The following is a 21,455-nucleotide window of genomic DNA, read 5'->3' on the forward strand; positions in this document are numbered from 1 at the left end:
AAAGTAAAGACTTTAAAACAAAGTAAACGCTGAAAGTACAAACATCGCTAATGTCACATAACTTTGCCGGCATGTGGCCAACAGTAATGTTTTAATGCTCCTCGTTATTAAACATTTGCACATAAATAAGTGACATAATATTCAGAACTTACTTTTGGAAGTTTACTCTTTGGCCGCTCTGCTTCCACTTCGTTGAAGTGTCTCCCAGTCCCAGTGCACTTGTTAGCATGTTTTGGTCAACTGGTCCGTCCGGTTATTGTCTCCCCAGAAACATTTCCGTTGTGTTTTTTCCTATTTCCGTTGTGTTGTGTGTGCTTTTGCAGCGCTTTTCTTTTTGCAAGTGTTTTTCTTTTTGCAGCGCTTTTTGTTTTTGCAAGTGTTTTTCTTTTTGCAGCGCTTTTTCTTTTTGCAAGTGTTTTTCTTTTTGCAGCGCTTTTGGCCTCTCAGGGCCACCGTATTTATCTTATATTTTTCTTTAAAAAATAGAAACTTTTGTTTGATTGATGAAAATGGGGGGGGGTGTCTCTGTCAGCAGGAAAAGCTGTAAAACGTATTTTGAAAAAACACAGTTAAGCCATTTTTTGCCCTCCTTCATATTTTTCTAAGAGGCCGAACTGAAGTTATTCCTGGCCCATTTTGGCCCCCGGGCCTCATGTTTAACCACCAAAATTGCGATATGTTGGAAACACCCCCCCCCCCCCCCCCCCAAATAAACAGAAGTAAAATTACAACTCGAGCAGAAAATCTCGCGAGCCTCATTTGAACGCGCCTCCTCTCGCCCCCTGTCGGCAGCACGTGGCATTGTCCCAGTGAGTGGCTGAGCAGATTTTGGCTGGTGAGAAAATACTGTGATCCTCATGTTGTGGCGCAAGATCCGGAGCAGAAAATGATGATGATGATGATGATGACAGCACACGCCCTCTCCGCCCTCGCTGGGAGGAGCGGGGTGCGTCCACACGCCCCTCCTCTCTAAATCGCCGCTGTTGCCTCGCCTTCTCCCATCACAGGATCGACAGGTGAGCACAACATCTCCTCTCTGCGTGTGTTAGATACAGAAACGCTGTTTCGAAGCTCTCTGCGTGGTTTGTTGAATGGTTGATGGACCCGTGGGTTTGCTGTGCTTCCGCGAATAACTGATGGATCAATTATTGCTGTTTTAATCTGATGCACTCGCCGTGCAGTCGGCGCACGGTGGTTACGGTCTGTCTGTCATCTGACTGCGCAGGCGTTCACATCTGCGCTTCCACAGCTACGACCTGATCGATACGCGGATCGATTGGATCTCAGCAGCTGCAGCTTTTAAACCCAGACCGTGCAAACCGTTTACAGGAAATAACAGTAGTGAGCTTACAGCATACAGTGTGTGTGTGTGTGTGTGTGTGTGTGTGTGTGTGTGTGTGTGTGTGTGTGCGCATGAAGGCTGCGCTGCGTAGATGAAAAGCACGCAGAGACTCGTCTGCTGATCATATCGCTGCTCAGGTGTTTGGACCTGAACACCAGGTTTCTTTTCTGAAATGCTGATGAGCTGATTGTCCCGTTCAGTCAGCAACAAGTTTGGGTCTGATTCATGTTTGTGACGGGCTGCAGCTGCTGCGGGCTTCAGGAAATGTAACCTGTTAAAGCCGGAAACATGAAACAATTCAAATTCATTTGAAGTGTCGTATTTGCTGCTGTGCTTTTTAATTTATTGCTTAAAAATGTTTTGTGAATATTTCCTGGGAAAACACTGCACTGCTGATCAACTAGATGTAAAGAGGTGAAATCACCGTTATTGATCATGTAATCTAAACACGTGAGCTGATGCTGTAGCAGCGATGACTCTGTGCTGTTGTTCTTTTCCATCGTTTCTGTGCGTGAGCAAACAGTTTCCTCTTGTCCTCGTTGTCATTCATTTGAATCCGCTTCCTGTTCTGGTAAACTGTGTTTGTGCAGCCAGACAGTCCTCACCTCTTCCTCTTTCATGCCCCACAGAATGGAGGCCCTGCTGAACGAGTGGCTGTGGCGGGAAGAGTTCTGGATCCCTCCTGGGAGTCACTGGAAAGACATGGAGATGAAGGAAGGAGAGGGCCACTTTCCTCTACCCAGGCATCTCATCTACACCTTACCACTAGCTCTGATCTTCGTAGCCATCAGATATATCTTTGAGAGGTGAGGCCGAGCTCACGGCGAGCTCTGCTTTTTTATCTGCTGGGCTGAAACCAGCAGAGCAGTAAGTTATGTGGCCTTTTCAGTTTTACCGAGTTAGTTGAAGGAAGCAGTGTGATGCTGTTTGTGGGGTAAAAGTAATTTTCTGCTTGACTTGTTTTGGTCATGGTGGCTGGCTGGAGGGTGTTTGCTGCTAAGCTGCTGAGGAACGCCTCCTCTTCCCTTTATTCATGCGCTACATGCTGTGTGAGAGTCCCGTCTCCCCCAGGCTCGCTCCAGCCTTGTGTTAAAGTGTGTCTGAGTGTTTTTGAGGGGAAATATCTCTTATGGCGACTACAGAAGTTTATAGCTGAGGTTTTACGATGCATGCTGATTCTCTGTAAGCTGCCTCTGCAGGGTATAGTCCACACCAACCAGTCAGTGGCTGCTGTCGGGGTGATTGCACAGAAAGTCCTACTAGTGCTTGTTATATGTGTCCTCCAGGTGCTTCAAGAGATTCCCTAAGATCAGAATATTTCTGCTGTCACAGCTGAAGGGATTTGAATGTTATCTTCAGATACCTGACACTTCTTAGTAGATCTTCACTCGTCTTTATAAGCGTTTCATAGCGTTCTACTTTAACGTAACATTTGAACACGCTGCCCTTTGGATGAATTAAAGAGAAATAATAATAATTGGAGGCTACAGTGAATCTGTGAGTCTGGTCTGATGATGCGTTTGTCTCAGTGTCTCAAACACTTTCTTGGTTTTACAGGATTGAATGTTTCAGAATGTTAGAGGCACAAAATCAGACATTTGATGAACCAAAATACTGACGAGAGCTTTCACTGTAATCTGCCAATCACGTTGATGCTTGTGAGCAAAGCTGCTTTAACAGAAACATCACAGTAAACCTGTTTGTACAGTTAACCAGAGACGCGGCCCACATGACCACAGCAGCACGCCTTTCCATTATCATCATCGTCAGCTGCTGTGTGTCTGTGAGGGCTGAAGATTAGCGTCCTCGTCTGTACTTTCATCAGCGATGTTTTAGCAGATTGGTAACATTAGCTGTGGGAGCAGTCCGGGGTCAGAGGGTGACGGCGAGTCGTAGAGGTGGGCACCTTCATTTGTGCTCGCGTAGACGTCGGCCAGCTGGAAGGTGTCTCCACGCAGTCTTCTCAGGCCACAGCTGTGTGTGTGTGTGTGTGTGTGTGTGTTCCTGTAACCAGAGCGCTGTGTGTCCCTCTGTGAAGCTGCCCTGACCTTCTCATTATCTCCCTGCGTGCACACTTCAGGATCATTATCTCTGAGATAGAATTACACACACGCACGTTTATCTAAACATGTATTCATTGCTGATACCCTCATATTGTATTATTCTGTTGATCTTTCTGTCTCCTTCCGTCTGTCACACACACACACACACACACACACACACACACACACACACACACACACACACACAGATCAAGTGTCTCTTGATGCTGGATCGGATAATGCCAAAGGCTGTCTGGGCACAAGCCGCCCACGGCAGCAGCTCCACAGGCTGTCAGGAGTAATGAGCTCCTCTCGTTGCTCTTCTGTGTTTGGAGCACATCGAGCAGCTGTTGATGACATCACACATACTTTGTTTTATTAACAGGGTTGCATTTGCTATTATGCACATATATGCATATATATATAAAACAGCATCTCTTCTGCTCTCTGTCTTCTCAGGGTCATCGCCATCCCCCTCAGCAGAGTCTTAGGTGTGAAGGATCGGATTCGGATTCGAGCCGCTTCCATCCCAAAGCTGGAAGCGTTTTATAAACAGCACAGCCAGCAGCCATCGCAGGTTGGTGTTCACAGGAGCCTCTAACTGTCCGTGGAGCGCACTACTGGTACACGTAACAGGGATAATGCAACGACAGAGTCATTGCTTTAAATGTGACACTCATCTGTATAATACAGTAAATATTCCACCAATATATGAATAAATGAATTATTGAAGTCCGTAATTAATTACTGATTACTTCCCCAAAAAAGTAATCCCGTTACTTTACTGATTACTTATTTTCAAAAGTAATTAATTACTTAGTTACTTAGTTACTTTTTAAAAACACGATTTACAACCTGAACAGGTGATAAAGTGATAGATCTTTCAGCCCAATTCTACTTTTTCTGCATAATCATCATACAAAATGTAATCAAATGGAAAAGTCTCTTTTTAAAACTTGTTTTATTAGTTTTAATCTTTTAACTTTATGCATCAAGCAAACATTTAATTATCTGCAACATTCTCTGACTGGAAGAAATTAGTTTAACATTTAAACCTATTTTCTGCACATTCCAGCACATAAAATAAAATATTGTGTGTGTTTACACTCAGTCTTTCAAATAGATGCAAGTAAAACACAGCAGAAAATAAATAAAGTCAAAGACTAGCGGTCCTGTTGCTCTATTTTCACCTGTAAAGCAGGAGTGGGGTAGGCGGAGGGTTACCCTGGTGCAGGTGTGCAGCGGTCAGTGGAAGAATCCGCGAGTTTCTCTGTGAGTTTCCCATTACGTCGTAGCTACTCGGTGCTTGTTTGGAAGTTTAGGGGTTTTTTCGCTGTAAAAAGAAGTTTTCTTCCCACGCACAACGGACACTAATGTTTTTGTCACTTTTTATGGAATCAAACTCAAAGTAAGGTCAGTACTTCCACGCTTTAAACGCTGCACGCTCATACTCTCTCTGCACTCGATATATGATCCATTGTTGATCTGCACACAGCTGTTGTCACGAACGTCGCACTCGCTTACGTCACTGTCATGAGACATTCTCGCAAAAAATCAGGGTTTTAGTAACGCAGTAACGCAGCGTTCCTACGGGAAAGTAACAGTAATCTAATTACTGTTTTTGCGATAGTAATCCCTTACTTCTCTGCTTATAAGCATGCAGCCCAACAGGTCAAAGATCAGGTTGAGAGATGATCCCAGATTTTTCTAGTGTGCTGAAAACATGAAAACCTACAAAGTATTTCCCATTTTTTAGGATACTTATACTGAGCTTAAAAACGACATCTGTGCTCAGACCTCCGTCTTGGTTAAAGAACGACCACATAAACTGTATCTCATGATCATCTATATAAATATGTAAACATCCTGCAAAGTCAATGCAAATGTAAATGCATTTACATCACCTTGAGCCAGGCACTCTTAATGTTTAGTGTGTCCCTAATAAATAGGAACATCTGTTACTGTGTCACACAAACAGTTCATGCGTGCTGGGCGTGGCTACGATTGTGTGCCAGCTTCCTCTGGAACGAGGAACAGTTTGAAAGCGGGCCGTCCCCACAGAGATGCAGCTCAGGCTGCGAGGCTCGAGCTTACAAAAACATCTCAGTTCATAGCAGGCGTGTTCGCTGCACTGTGAGAGAAGCAATCATCTTCCTTTTAAACATAATCCTGTCTGTCCCTTTGATATTAATCTTTCCTGTTATGTTGCTGGTAATCAGAATAATTAGTTAAAATCTGAGGACAAACCAGCGCTATTAGTCTGTAACTGTTACTTTTCTCCGAATCATGGAAGTCCTCCACCCTCCTCTTGGTGTAATTTGGCATCGCAGCAGAGCAGCCGTGTTCCTGTGCAGACAAGCAGGGTGTACAGCTGTGAGGACGAGGCATGACTGAGCATATCGAGTGGAGACGCACCGCTCCATGAGCGCCTTTCTGCATTGTTTTTACCCGTGTGTGTGTGTGTGTGTGTGTGCATGCATGCTCTGGCTTATTTGCAAATCTATTTCCATGGGGCCCCCAGCAGCAGCAGCCGCAGCAGCAGCAGCTAACGACTTTGCTGTTCCCCATGTAAATAACTTGGCCACAAACACGTTGTGAAACAAAGTAGATTTATTTCCTGAACACAACGACTGTATTTCTGTTGCACAACACAATCGTGGGAAAATCATTTCACTGCTCAGTGTGGTGTCACAGTTTATCCTTTGATACAGTGCTGGAGCTGCTGGGGGTGCAGAGAGGCTGTGTAGCCAAACAAAAACATGCACGTGTCACACCGAACCCTGTAATTAGGTTTCACTCAGCAGAGGGACCTTCGGCGCTGTGATGTAGGGAGGGAAGGTCACACTAACAGTGGTCGTGTGCTTTAAGCACATTTATCTCTGTGGGTGCAGAGCTGCACGTCCACAGGACGAGTGCTGATCTGTGTGTGTGTGTGTGTGTGTGCTCAGAGTGAAGTGGTGGGCCTGGGGAAGCAGTGTGGACTCTCGCAGAGAAAGATCCAGACCTGGTTTAGACACAGAAGGAACCAGGACAGACCCAGCAGCACCAAAAAGTTCTGCGAGGCCTCGTGAGTTTTTCTTCTCATGTCGTTGAGCCATTTCCTGTTGGACAGATGTCACATCTTTGTCTGATCTCATAGAACTATATAGTTCATTTACACAGCATCCGCTAATAAGGGGGTGTCAAACATAAGGCCCAGGGGCCAGAATGGGCCCAGCAAAGACACCGAGCCGGCCCACTAGATGGCTTTGGAAAATGTAACAACATTTAAGTTTTATAGCTTTTCCACAGTGGAGCTTCATGCTGCACCAAAGTAATTACTACCATGTAAATGACATTTTCAAAACTCTCATCCAGGTCATGATAGTTTTGTTCCTAAACTAAAGCTTTCGTGTCACTCGACTCGCCCATTTAAAATCAAACTGGGCCACTGTGACATCGCAGCGCTAATCGATGACGCGTCTGTTCTTATCTGCAGCTGGCGCTTCGTCTTCTACCTCACGTCGTTCACAGCAGGGCTCGGCTCGCTAATTGATGTAAGTGTGTCGTCACTTTTTTCTTTAAAAGACTCGAATCCTTTCACTGAATTTTGAGAATCTACATCTGCTTACTACGATGTTTGAATAAGATCGAGACGAAGAGATTTATCGTTTCCTTTATCTTCTAGACGCCGTGGTTCTGGGATCAGAGCGAGTGCTGGAGGGGTTATCCCAAACAGGTAGGACACAGATTTTGCTGTTGGGGTTTGCAGAAAGTGTAAAATGAGTCGTAGATTCTTTAATTCATGGTCATTTGATTCTTTTCTCTGTTGTTAAGTTAACGTTTATATTCATGAAGAATTAGGTGGCAGAGACGTCTGTGAGCTGAAACTGAAAATCTGCTTCAGCCGGTCTCTAAGAACAATAGGATCTACTTAAAGCAAGGAAAGTGCAGAAGGAGCACGCTGATCGTTTTTAACGCAGACTCCACCCAGAATGTTTCAACTCCGACTTCCTTGACTGCAAAGCTCTGAATGCTTTTGTGGTTTTTAACTTGCCGTGTGGATGATGGCACACGTTCTTCCCTGGAAGCCACGACTCTCTTTAGCTGCATTTAACTGATAACAGCTCTGCTACTGCAGACTTGATTTTTTTAGGGTATTTTAGGGTAAATACCTCAGTCAACTTCCTGTCATTGTGTCGCTGCAAACTTTCACTCTTGAGTCTTCTCCAAATGTTTTTCTTTAAGATTACGCCATGACTTCCTGTGCATGAAGCACGTCCTCTGTGCTTGTAAATGAGAGCGAGGAGTTCTTACGTGGCCACTGAACCTTTGCTAGACTTCACCCCTGCAGCTATCAGACAGGTGAAGCTGTAAATACTCAGCAGAGTTGAATATCTGCCTCCACTACCCCAAAAAGCCCAGACCTGCTTCAGCACACTTAAAGGAATCAGTTCAGAAAACTGTTCATTAAACTCTTTCAGTTCCTCAAAAGCATGTAGTTAGAGTTCAGTGATTAATAGGGCTGCCACAAACGATTATTTTGATAGTCGACTAGTCACTGATTATTTTTGGATTAGTCGACTAATCAGATCATCATCCATTGGACGTAAAACGTACAGCTTATTGCACCAGCAGCATCTGCTCTTATATAACTATCATTAGCTTACAGCTTTAAGTGTTTAAGGTATGTGCTAACTAAAAATAAAGACAAGATGATAGTTTATTAAATTTTAATGACATTTGCAGATTGTTTCGGTGGAGTTTAATAAACTCCTTGCTATCTAAAATATAACAGGACACCGGAGTAAATTCTCGAGTGTCTCACACTTCTGATAATCAGCTGTCTGCTTGACGTTTATTCAGCTGTGTAAAAACTATAACTTTAATCTCAGCCAAACAGATTTACTCAGGAACAAATAAAATACTGAAAAAAGCCAAACAATAACATTTTTAAGTTATCTAAGTGACTTATATATCATGTTTAACTTGAGTAGCGAAAGTTCGCGGGGAGTTTGAAAACGATTTTCCGGGAGTCCGGTGTTCTCGTGAGCCTAGCCCCCGGCTAGCTATCGAGCTAGTGGCTAACAGACGTCTCCGAAAACGTCGGAGCGCTTTTGAAAATATGTGGTGTCTTGATAAACTGAGCAGATATTTGAGGTTTACACAGCTACATTCTCGCCTGAAAACATGTTAAACGTTTATTTTGTGACCCAGAAAGAATAATAAGAGTAATATTAAAACTAACTAGCTGCCGCCATTGTTGGAAACTGAGCTGGGCCGCGCTATGAATTCTGGGACACAGCTTCTTCTTCTTCGGGGTTTAACGGCAGCTGGCATCCTTGTACATGCAGTGCTGCCATCTTCTGTTTCAGTCCGTTATTACACTCTTAAATCCTACTACTTATTCCTGCGTCTTTTGGGATCTTACAAAGCTTCAAACGACGCGTCGACTATTAAATCAGTCGTCGACGATTTTGATAGTCGACGTAATCGTGACTAGTCGACTAATCGTGACAGCCCTAGTGATTAACAATCTAACACATCTGTCTGTGAATGCTGCTGCTGCATCACCATTGTTGCTGTCTAAGTCTGGACAAATGAGCATGGTGTTTGTTAGCTTCTGTTTTGATCACACTGACCTGCTGTCGCTCTCTCCTTCATCAGCCTGTGTCTGAGGCTCATTACTGGTATTACATGTTGGAGATGGGCTTCTATTTGTCGCTGCTTCTGAGCATCTCTGTGGATGTGAAGCGAAAAGTGAGTATTAACTGAAAACAGCTGGTTATTATTCCACGTTTAATCCCTGAAATGTAACGTTTTAGTCCAATGGTGAAAAAAGCAAATGCAGATTATGCTCTGGATGATCTGTAACTGTGATTATCTGTAACTCTGTACTTTGACAGTATATTAAATCTTCAGTTCAGTCTCTCCACAGAAACCTGAACTGTACTGAACACTGTAAATATTCACAGTCATCTCGTTTCAGTGCTTCTGTCCTTCAGGAGGCTTTGCTGCTGTCATATTTGTATTATTTAAACTAACGAATCAGTGCAGACGATCATTTGATATTTTAACCATGCTGGTTTCAAACGGCACCCGTGCAGCTGCTGTTCATGCTGCTGCATGTTTTTAAGTGTATGCATGCATGCATGTGTGTTTGTGTTTTAGGATTTCAAGGAGCAGGTGGTTCATCATATCGCCACCATAATTCTCATCGGTTTCTCCTACATTGCCAACTATGTGAGGGTGGGCACTCTGGTGATGCTGGTTCACGACTCTGCCGACATTATTCTCGAGGTAAAACACCACACCTGCCTCCAGATACACCGTGTGCACAAACCACTACTTCAGTCTTTGTTTTCTAACAAAAGGGACGTGAGTGCAGCGTATTTGGAAATGAAAGTGACTTTTATACGCTACCTCGTTCTCAAGCGTCCATAAGTCCATGCTCGTATGACCACCTTTATTCTGGAATACAGCCTGAACTCTGAGGAAGATTTCTTTACCTTCACGAGGCTCATCCCAAACCTCTTCTTGGATGCTGTGTTCTCTGTCAGGATGACACCACACTGGAAACTATGAGCAGGCTCTGGGAGGCTGGTCCATGTTTTCCATCCAGGTTCATTTTGACTGCAGATTGTTTGTCAGTGCAGCCAGTCGGATGCTTTCCAAATGGTGAATCAGAAATTGGATCAAATGTGGATTCATCACTTCACAGGACTTGTTGACACTGATTTTCTTTGGATTTCTTGTGTAATTTTCGTAGCCCACCCATTTCTCCCTGCTTCCCTGCCTGAAGAGTAACTTTTTGACAGCCAGCCTTCCACTGAGACCATTTTTGAGGAGGCTTCAGTGAACAGCAGACGATCAGCTGAAGGGACAGATGTATCCCTCAGGTCCTGGAACAGGTCTTTGATGGTTCTTCCCGAGTTTTCAAGGACAGGTTTTCTTCTCGTCCTCCGTGTGTTCAGTTCCCTTAAAAATATTCACAGAGACACTTCACATGATGCTGGAATATTCCTGTCAAACTCTGTTATGATTGATGTTTTTCACAAGTTCACTAATAACACTAATAACCTGTAAGTGCCTCGAGGTTCAACTCGAGTTGGGTCTTTGCCAAGTTGTCTGCTGTGTGTCGACACATTCATCAGTTTTAAGTGACTCAGGTCCACGGACTGGACTGAAAATAGGTGAGAAAGTTTAAAACCGCTGCTCAAGGCTACCTTTAAAAATTCCAGGAGCGCCTCGGAAGCAAAATATAAAACACTGAGTGGTGGTTTGAGACTTTTGCACGGCGCAGTATGGAGGAGACTGCATCGTTATACTCGCAGATTATTGTTATATTGTTTATTTTCTTTCACACGAGCACACACGTGTGAGCCGCGCACAGCGACAGGTTTTGTTCTGCTGTTGCTCGTCGTGGCTGTAAAGCTTTTACCACCACAGTTGTTCCTTTGTCTGTGGGTTTTGTGAGGCTGTTCCAATGATAAGAAGTGACGATGATGATTGTTTCCGCGAAACATGAGATGAGGAAATATGCAGTCGCGTCAACTCGGGCGTGACAGGCTGTCGCCTGGACGCTGATAAAGATCATGAAGGGAAAACGAGCTGGCTTCAAATCCAATAGATGATTAGTTACTGAGTGCAGCTGAGTTCATCAGTGAGTCTGAGGTTTGATTTCGAGCCAGCCGCACCCTCACGTCACGTGATTCCCCCACTCGTTTTCTCTCTCGCTGCACTAAAAGAAGAGATAACGTTCGAGTCAGTAAACTCAGTGACGTCTTTACACTTTAACCTGTTCAGATCTCCTGTTTTGGCTTCCTGTTAAATCCAGAATTCAAAATCCTGCTCCTCACATACAAGGTCTTAAATAATCAGGCCCCATCTTATCTTAATGACCTTGTAGTACCATATCACCCTATTAGAGCACTTCGCTCCCACTCTGCAGGCCTACTTGTTGTTCCTAGAGTATTTAAAAGTAGAATGGGAGGCAGAGCCTTCAGTTTTCAGGCCCCTCTTCTGTGGAACCAGCTTCCAGTTTGGATTCAGGAGACAGACACTATCTCTACTTTCAAGATTAGGCTTCAAACTTTCCTTTTTGCTAAAGCATATAGTTAGGGCTGGACCAGGTGACCCTGAATCCTCCCTTAGTTATGCTGCAATAGACGTAGGCTGCCGGGGGATTCCCATGATGCATTGAGTTTTTCCTTTCCAGTCACCTTTCTCACTCACTATGTATTAACAGACCTCTCTGCACTGAATCATATCTGTTATTAACCTCTGTCTCTCTTCCACAGCATGTCTTTATCCTGTCTTCCTTCTCTCACCCCAACCAATCACAGCAGATGGCCCCGCCCCTCCCTGAGCCTGGTTCTGCTGGAGGTTTCTTCCTGTTAAAAGGGAGTTTTTCCTTCCCACTGTCGCCAAAGTGCTGCTCATAGGGGGTCACATGATTGTTGGGTTTTTCTCTGTATCTATGAAGCGCCTTGAGGCGACTTTTGTTGTGATTTGGCGCTATATAAATAAAATTGAATTGAATTGAATAGATCTGAGACCCCTGCAGGACAAACACACTGAAGTGCTCGATGTTTAAAAATGACTTTTTATATTTAAAAGTGAAAATGGGGGTGGAGCTGACCCTGGCGTACGTCCAAGATTAGAACATCAGTAATTGTGTGACCACAAATCAAACATGACATAACCTGAAAACACCTGAGCAGGTCGTTCCTGTCAGGGCCGATGAACAGGAAGCTGTGGGGAGGGGGGCTCACACCTGCAGCGCTTAGAGGAAACCTAAACGTGTTCACAGGAACTTTTACCTTCCTGTTTCCGACAGGTGGGTAAGATGCTGCACTACGCCTTGTGGGCGACCACATGCGACGTCCTGTTTGTCCTCTTTGCTCTGGTGTTCCTCGTCACGAGGCTGTACGTTTTTCCAAGCAGGTGAGAAACTGTTAAATCAGACGTGGTTTCATGTGTTGGTGTGTAAATGTCCAGCTAGGTTTGTCTTAGAGCACAGATAAAGTGATTCTCCAACAGTCGGTACGACACTCTGAAGCTCGAGAGTTCGTAGGAACAGCTGATCTCACTGTTTCTGTGTTTGCCCTGCAGGATCATCCACACCACGCTGATCGTTTCAATGCAGTTCTACGAGCCTTTCTTTGGTTATTATTTCTTCAACGCTCTTCTGTTCGTGCTACAATTGCTGCACATCTACTGGGCCTACCTCATCCTGCGCATGGTCTACAGGTTTGCCTTCGTGGGCAAGGTGAGACGAGGGGCTGTTTAAGCAGGCGGCGATTGCAGGAAACGAGGAATCGGATGGTTAACTTTTATTCTTCTCCACAGATCGAGGGTGACGTGCGCAGCGATGAGGAAAGTCCGGTGGATGACAATGAAGAAGAAGAGGAAGATGGGGGCGAGTGCAGCTGGGAGCAGAGGAAGGATGCGATTAACTCCAGACTGGCATCGCTGGCTAACAACTGCGTCCTTAACAACCTGAGCAAGCAGACAAACAGAAACAGCAGACTACCCAAAACCAGATAGTGGTTCCAACATGGTCCGTTGATGATTTCAGGTCAGGGTGGGTTTGCCTCTGAGCAAAGAAGCACAGATGATTGTTGATCCACCGAATGTGACGTCGGGAAGAAACGCCACCGCTCATAACACTAATATCACAACAATAAAAACACGATGAGCGCGTGCGATCACTGCGATGCCGCTTCTGGTCCCTGTATTATAAGAACGTCAAAATATGAAGGACAGCGTTTTAGTTCATCTTTGTTTTTTTGCGTGAGAGGTTAAAAAAATATTGTTTGTATTAAAACATTAATTCTTGTGTAAAATACAGTGTAATCTATTTTAAATGGAACAAACTACTCTGACTGATTTATGTCCACATGGCTGCTCATGCATACAGTTCTGATTGTAGTAAATCTGTTGATACATCACTTTATAGCCTGTTTTCACTGTAATCTGTATTTGAATCCCTCTTATGATTAAAGTTGTATTTTTCTGCGACAGATTTAGACGTTTTAGGAGAACGATGGCGCCCCCTGGTGCACAAAGAAGGCGCTGCCCTTTCTGATGCCTTTACAAAAAGTATTTCTTCTACAAACACGGACGTGAACCGTGTGCGTGTCTGTGCATCGTGTCTTTTTCTCACGGGCAGCACGATTTCCTACTCGGGTCTTTGGTTTCGTGCCTTGGCTGCTGTGTTTTGAACACTATGTGCTACTAAGTTCCCCTTGTTGGAGCAACACACAGGAAAGGCCTTATTGTGACGTGTTACGTGTCATTTCTACCTGATTGACACAGACGGGCATTATTGAGCTATTTTAGACAGTGGCGTTAAATACATCGACGCTCCTGGTTAAAAATTAATGTAGATATTAGCAGCTGAATATTTTAATATTTACCAAATTGTGTTCTGATGTTTGCTAGTGTGATTTTACATGTGTCCTCCCACCGTGCTGCAGGTGAACATGCTGATCCAGTCATCATTTATGTAACGATGGCTGTGATAGGGTTAGAAACAGGGCGTGTCCTGCGGGGATGTGACGTCACTGACGCCCACGCGCCAACAGGGGGTTTAAAGTGAAACGCTGGCGCGCTAAACGGGCCGACGCCGTGACTGAGACTCACCTGGATGTTGTTTTTAAGAAGATATAAAAGCAGGAGACACTTTATGTCCTCATGAAACTTTGACTTTTATTATGAGTGTTGATTTGTGACAACTTGGACAGTTTAAATAAACGACTTCTGAATAAAACTTGTACAAACTCAGTCAAGCTTTTATGAAACACTTTTACATTTTGTTCATACTAATGAAGAACCCCCCCCACACACACACACACACACACAGTACTGTGCAAACGTTTCTTTATGTTTTGCTATCGAGGTGACAGACACCCTCTTGGTAGGGCCGATCGTGGCTCAAGAGTTGGGAGTTTGTCTTGTAATCAGAAGGTTGCCGGTTCGAGCCCCGGCTCCGACAGTCTCGGTCGTTGTGTCCTTGGGCAAAGACACTTCACCCGTTGCCTACTGGTGGTGGTCAGAGGGCCCGGTGGCGCCAGTGTCCGGCAGCCTCGCCTCTGTCAGTGCGCCCCAGGGTGGCTGTGGCTACAATGTAGCTGCCATCACCAGTGTGTGAAGGATGACTGGATATGTAAAGCGCAGTCCTTAGGGACTAGTAAAGCTATACAAATACAGGACATTTACCATTTTTAAAGTGCTCTTGAGCAGTATTGCTCCAGGCTTCATGAAAGTTGGAGGTTTGCTGCTTTTTCATTCATTTTTATGTTGCGCAGCGAGTCCTTAAACATCTGTGGAGGATTAAAGAGGTGTTCATCTGTCTACAGCAGAACAGCCTCTGAACGTCCTGTCCTAAAGAGTTACATGAAAAAAAACCACACAAGGACCGTGACACAGTGTTTTGCAATGCTCCTTTCAAAACACTGCAAATTGTCACGTTTATGAACAAGTAGATTGGATGAATTTACTTGTTCATAAACGAGTAAGATGATCCCAGAGATCAATAACGATGAGACCACCGTGAGACAGGACCTGAGAGATGCATCTGGCCCTTCAGCTGATCCATCTGCTGTTCGCTGATTTCCTCAGAAATGTTCTCACTGGCTGTGCACAAGCCATTCTTGATGAAAGGAAACAGGGAGAGGTTTGCCAAATTACACACAAATTGGACTTAAAATTAGTGCCAGCGAGTCTTGTGGAGTGAATCTACATTTTGTAATTTTTGGTTCAAATCGTGGCCAGTGTGTACAGGAGAGGTCAGGAGAGAGGTGCAGCAGTGTGTCTACAGCCATCTGTGAAACACAGTGGAGGCTCAGCCAGTGGTGTTGGGGATCTGCAGGAACTCCACCGTGTGATAGACGGCATCCTCCTCTGTCACACCGAGCGTCTGCATGTCCTACCTCACACATGCATGAATCTTTTCTCAGGTCTTCCTCTCTGCCTCCTGCTTGGCAGCTCCATATTCAACATCCTTGTCCGCTCCATCAGTCCTCGTCGCTCCAAATTAAAATCGTAACTCTGCCACCTCCAGGCGTGCTTCTAGCATCTCCAAACATCACAGCAGCTCTCCAGCATCTTGTAGCTTCTTGCTTTTATCCTTCTGTCTAAAATCACTCCTGACACTCGTCTCCACCCACTCCACCCTGACTCCACTCTCTTCTGGACTCTCCTTTTTCTTGATTGGTTGATATTTAAACGGATCTACCTTCACCATCACTGCTCTTTGCATGTCTCCCTCTTATTCACACATATGTATTCTGCTTCTTCTGACTTTCAAACCTCCACCTGCTCAGACTCTTCCGCCTGCTTCCTGCTCTCTCATCGTTATTGATCTCTGGGATCATCTTAACAGAGAATAGAATAAAAGAAGAGCTTTGGATGTCCTTCAAGAAGCCTGGAGAACTACTCCTGAAGACAACTTAAAGCTTGCCTGAGAGTTCAGCCTGTGCTGAAAAATTAAAGGTGACTTTCCCTTCATGTTTGCATGAGTTGCTGCACCCATTCCCCATTTTCCTGACCAAATATAAAGAAAGAGCTCGAGAGATTTGCACATTTCCACATTCGTTCAACCATCATAGAGCATCATGGGATCATTCTTACAGTGACACACCCTCTGAGGGGCACGGGACAGGGTATAGCATCATCTAGCTCAATGCAGGTGTCTATGTACGGGTCCAGCAGCACCATGTTCGGGAATGCTTTGTTACTCCTCCTCTCGCTGAGCAGGTATATCTGCCCAGTGACTGAGGAGCAGCCACAGAAGAACTTTTTGTTCAGACATTCCTCCTCCAGCTCCGTCCACTCATCTGTCTCCACGTCAAACCGAAGGGCTCGGCCTCCGAACAGGTAGAGGGCACTGTTGAGCTCCGTGGCAACCAGGTCGTATCTAAAGAAAAACATATGAATCTTTCTGTTTGATTGTCAGCTGATCATCCTGTATCGTTTATTATGAAAGCTCAAACTTCATAAGAATGTAAATCTGGCAGTGTCAGAAAGATACTCACCGTGGAAATGGAGAATAGGAGACCACATCCCACTGATCCTCCATCGCCACATACCTCTGAATTCCACCATAAACCTCGCCATTTTCATCCAGGCCGCACGCCACGTAGATACACGACCCCAGAGCAGCAGTGGCTGCCCTCTCTACGGCCCTGACCATGGGACTCACCGCCTCCCAGCCCTCCTCTGACCCAAGGACCAGCCTTTCTACATCATCCACGAGACCTTCGTCCATGCTTCCCCCCAGGACATACAGGACTGACTCGAGCCCTGTGGAGCAGTGGCTGTGTCTGGACTTCTGCAGGGCGGGCCCGTCCACCCAGCGCTGGTTCCCACATTCGTAGATCCGGACCCAATCCACACTGAACCACAGAACATCCCGGAAGTAGCCACCTGTCACGACCACGCTGTCTCCTAAATAAATTAGTGAAAATTTAATGTTCAATATTCATGTAAGATCATAAAAACTGAAGAATATTAAAAATACTGCACATGAAAAATAAGCACACGTCTAACTTTTGCCAGTTTCATTATGCATCCATTACCCACTGCAGCCACAGAGTACTGTGTGAGGTTCTTCCTCTGCAGGGGGGCGCAGCTCTGCCATCTACCACTCATCGGGTGATACTGGTACAGCGCCTGTTCTTCCTGATCATGAGGCCCGCCCAGCACGAACAGGGTCTCTCTGGCCCGGGTCCTCGTCATTGACCTGCCCACTGACCAAGATGCTGGGAAATGTTCATTGAGCTTTATGATGAGCCTGGCTCTGGGGTCAGAGCTTTTCATTCTGGTCAAGAGTTCAGTGATAAAAGGCAAGGACAGAGACTCGGGCCTCACCAGCTCGATGAGCTCCAGGAAATATTCTTCTCGTTTAGGGTCAAACGACACCCAGCGCAGTATTGCCTCCAGAGCCAGATCGTCTTTATGGATGGTTAGGTCGTCGCTGGCAAGTAGATCTGCTACTGACTCTTTTGAGAGAGACAGAAAATCCTCTTCAGCTGAAATAGCGGAGAAGTGAGTGAGCACCACCTGTCGTGCTGCGGCATAAAGCTGAGTGCAGCCCAGCTGCCAGGCGTAGGCCATCATCCCCAAACAGTTGCTGAGGTGCAGCTCACGCTCCAGGAACTTACAGCACAGCAGCCTGGCTCGCTCCAGCTGCAAAAAGTCGGACGTCTCGAGGATGCCCGTAACATTTTCTCTGTGCAAAGACAGGCTGCATGTTGTGGTAAATTCCATCAAGGTCCTGAAATGCTGCAGACTCACACCTTTAATCTCTACCTGCCTCTTGCTGCTCTCCAACCCACGGCCAAAGAACAGAGCCCTGAAGTAAGGGCTCTGCAGGGCCAGATGTTGGCGGTTGACATAAAAAATCTCTCCTTCTACTTGTAGGCTAGCATCAGGTGTTATATCAGCCGCAGAGTCCTTCACCTGTGAAGCAGACTCATCCTCTTCTTCTGATACAAGCGTCAATTCAAAGCTCTGCAGTTTCAGCTCATGGTCACCTCTGTCAGCCATGTCACAACAAACAGCCACCCCTCCTCCTGAGTTCTGCTCGGATCCTCGTCCTCTGCTTTGCAACACACCAGCTGGTGGTATTAATAGACTTTCCCCCCTCGACTGACAGCAAAGGAAAAGGGTCAGTACCAAAAGCAGATGCTGATTATAAAACTGTGAGTTATAATATAAAATATTATAATATAAAAACTAACTCACCCTATCATACCATCCCCAGTAAATCAAATCATGAAGAGTCAATAAAACCATTTTTAAAAAGCAGTGACGTCATGTAAAGGCGCTCGGTGTTTTGATTGGTGGAACATTCTTGAGGTCGAAATTTCACTTCCGTGTCACGCAGCTAACATGGCGGTGAGTTCGTACATTCAAATACTTCTCTGCCTTTGCACCTTTAACGTTGTCAGATGTGCTGTTAGCCCGTGAGTGTGTGTTTCAGCCGCAACCCGGGATGTAAATCAGCACATTCAAAGTAATATGACGTGTTTTTGTTGTACCGCGTTAGCTAACACGGCTAGCCTAGCTAGCTGGGCTCATGCTCAGCTGTTAGCACACATGCGACTCACAAACGGCGTGTTTTGTTTTCTCTGCGCAGGATAAAGACAAAAAGAAAAAGGAGAGCATCTTCGACTTGTCCAAATACATCGATAAGCCGATTCGTGTAAAGTTTCAAGGAGGACGAGAAGGTAGGTGGATTAGCTATGATAACAAGCTAACAGTTAAGCAGCGCTGCGGGATTTGCTGTCCTTATTTCCAGCTAATGGAGACTTTACACCGTGTATTTGTTTCCTCCTCAGCCAGCGGTGTCCTGAAAGGATTTGACCCTCTGCTGAACCTGGTGCTGGACGGCACTATTGAATATATGCGCGGTAAGTGTGCGCTTTAAAGTCAAGACCGTGCAAGAGAAAAATGATTTACAGGAACAAAGAATGACACAAGACTGCGCCAGCGCTGAAGTGTTTCCTTTAACCTGAACCTAAATGAGTCATTTGCAACACTGAGGCAGTGCCAGACTAACCTGAGTGTTGATCACATCTACTGAAGGAGGACCCAGTAAAATAACGCTACTGGTGATGGTGAAAGTATTTAGATGTTATTTAATATACTGAGTGGAGCTGTGTGTTTCACCAAGCTTTGATCCTCAGCTCAGGGCCGACCAGCAGCCTCAGTGTGAGCTGTGACAGCTGTAGCCTTCACTCACACTGAGGAGTTTTTGTGCTACAGTCACGTCAGCGTGTGGGTGTAAGCGTGAGCCCAGCTGAGTTTAAATAAAGTTTTGTTGTTTTTGGGTTTTTTAACTTAAACTGAGCCTCATGTTCACTCAGCTCCTCTCCAGCAGGTGGGTGGAGCTCCTGCACCTGAGATATTAAGGATAAACCTTCTCAGCGACACCACAGTGAAGTTAGGGTTGAAAAAACTGAAACTGAGTAGCTCATAGGAGTTACTTGAACACTGGTGGGGCTTACTGTTAAAGCCATGTCTGTATTTAAGCTGATCGTGCAGCATCGACTGCTGTCGTAGATAATGTGACGCTTACTTGTGTGCTCCTGCTACTCCTGTGTTTAGATCCAGATGACCAGCTGAAGCTGACAGAAGACACCCGGCAGCTGGGGCTGGTGGTCTGCAGAGGAACCTCCGTAGTGCTGATCTGTCCTCAGGATGGCATGGAAGCCATACCGAACCCATTCATACAGCAGCAGGACGGCTAACGCACGAGCTCTCCCTGCTAACTTACACGTACTTGTACACACTTGAATATTTCGTTGTTTCTTTTCCTTAGTTTTTATTTCGTTTTAACAATAACGGTAATCATTAATGGAGCCAAGCCGATTTAGTTAAGCAGCAAAAAGACGTTTGAACGCACTTCACTTTTATTTCAGTCTGATGTGCAAATTTGTAAAGATTTGTGTTGTAAAGAGCCCATAAATGTGGGATGTGTAAACAGTACCATTTTCTTTTTATCCAGAATAAGTGAACTTTTTACTATTCTTTGTTGTTTTGATAAGAAAATAAAGTGAAAATGTAATTATGCCGACTTTTGGAAGTTTCGACTCTGCTGGCTGCACATCTTTGCCTTCAGAATTACACGAAGGTTGTGAAAACGACCACTTTGAATGTGATTTAGTCGCTGTAGTTTAACAGCAGCATGACTCAGCTGCTGCCACGAGTTAGATGTGGTTCCATTTTTATCTCGTACACTGAGTTTCACGTGTTCTCTGCCATTTCACACTTTCAGTTTTTAATCACTCGGTAAAACCAAGCAAAGACTCAGAGACTCAGGCATGACTGCATCAGCAGGCTCGTGTTTATCCTTCCTAAAAACTCCTTTATTGAAATGAGTTCCCGCTTTTCTCCTTTCATCCAGACTCCAACTTCTGTGGCTCGCTCCATACTTTTGGACCCACTGCTCGCTGTCCAGCTTAGCCAGCAAAAAAAATACGTCAAATGCATAACAATGCAACGCCAATTCCAAAACAGTTGGCACGTTCTTTAAAATGTGCACAAAAACAATGCAATTATTTCATAAATCTGTATTTTATTCATAATAATTTTCTAAGTAAATGTGCCATTTTAAGATGTGATGGCAGCAACATGTTGCAGAAACGTTGATATGGAGGCTACGAAAGAGGAGAAGTTGTGTTTGTGTGTAGCTGTAAGAAACAACTGCTGCCGGTTGAGGCCCGACATGGTCGACTGTGGAAGAAGCAGCTTAGAGACAGTTTCTCAGAAACGCAGAAATTGTGACTAAAATTTTAGAACTTAAAGACTGAATATGTCTACAGTACAAGACGTCATCAGAAGAGGCCAAGAATCAAAAACTTTATTAAAAACAGACATGTTGTTTTTTGTACCTGTTGTGGAAATCACTGCAGGGGCTCAAAAACACTGAACAGAGTTCACTGTGTCGTCCACAAATGCACATTAAAGACAAGAAGAAATCATCTGAAGAGAAAGCCACGTGATCCAGAAACGTCCCGGCCTTCTCTGGCGGAAAACTCGGTGTGATGGAATTTAAATTCTTATTTGAAAACTTGGACTAAAGACGAGCGAGTCCATCGGGCTTGTTGCCTCCATAAAGCTACCTCTCCATCTCTGCTGTCACGGGGGGGTCAGTGTCTGTGGACGTGGACTTTATGCTGAAAGGTTTTTACAGGTTTTAGACCAACACATGCTCCCACCCACTGGTGTCTTTGGCTTTGCATGTTTCAGCAATACGATGCTGAAACATGAATCTATTACAGCAGCATGGCATCATAGTACACAGTGTGCTGATCCATGTGCAGTCCAGTTTCACCAGCTGCAAACATCTGGAGCACCAGGAAATCACAAAAATACTGTCTCATCCCCCTGACTTCACAGCGAGCGGTCGTTGTACTTAAACACCTGACAGAATCACCTGGTCATGTTCAGTGATCTGTGTTAACAGTGTAATGATGTCGGTCATGATCTTAAAGTTTTGAAAGGAATACTGGGAGTGTCTGAGTGTGAGAAGATAAACTTCAAGCCTGCAAACACACCAACAAGTCTGGGAAGTGCTTTAG

At 45.0% G+C, this 21,455-nt stretch overlaps 2 protein-coding genes across 3 annotated transcripts; one reads left to right on the top strand and one right to left on the bottom strand.

Annotated features, from left to right (window-relative positions):
• Positions 1-803: 803 nt before the first annotated feature.
• On the top strand, positions 804-19,942 carry lsm7 (LSM7 homolog, U6 small nuclear RNA and mRNA degradation associated). 2 transcript variants are annotated; one of them, XM_087836152.1, is made up of 14 exons: positions 804-1,016; positions 1,972-2,148; positions 3,844-3,961; positions 6,333-6,451; positions 6,863-6,920; positions 7,052-7,102; positions 9,031-9,123; positions 9,535-9,663; positions 12,203-12,309; positions 12,478-12,634; positions 12,715-12,852; positions 18,509-18,599; positions 18,711-18,782; positions 19,480-19,942. In XM_087836152.1, exons 2-14 carry the CDS (start codon positions 1,973-1,975, stop codon positions 19,620-19,622), a joined length of 1,452 nt encoding a protein of 483 aa, XP_087692278.1. In that variant the 5' UTR covers positions 804-1,016; position 1,972; the 3' UTR covers positions 19,623-19,942. The 2 variants fall into 2 exon arrangements, with proteins under 2 accessions (XP_087692278.1, XP_006803350.1); XM_006803287.3 differs by lacking the exons at positions 804-1,016; positions 1,972-2,148; positions 3,844-3,961; ... (6 more) ...; positions 12,478-12,634; positions 12,715-12,852 and adding an exon at positions 18,213-18,267.
• LOC102778543 (kelch-like protein 23) lies at positions 14,860-17,952 on the bottom strand. The gene is made up of 3 exons (XM_006803288.3): positions 16,947-17,952; positions 16,404-16,815; positions 14,860-16,285 (listed from the first exon to the last, which is right to left on the bottom strand). The coding sequence occupies exons 1-3, from the start codon at positions 17,914-17,916 to the stop codon at positions 15,982-15,984; spliced, it is 1,686 nt and encodes a 561-aa protein (XP_006803351.2). The 5' UTR covers positions 17,917-17,952; the 3' UTR covers positions 14,860-15,981.
• Positions 19,943-21,455: the final 1,513 nt, after the last annotated feature.

Source organism: Neolamprologus brichardi, chromosome 23 (assembly GCF_056152115.1).
Source record: "Neolamprologus brichardi isolate AB-2024 chromosome 23, ASM5615211v1, whole genome shotgun sequence".
Classification (NCBI taxonomy): Eukaryota; Metazoa; Chordata; class Actinopteri; order Cichliformes; family Cichlidae; genus Neolamprologus; species Neolamprologus brichardi.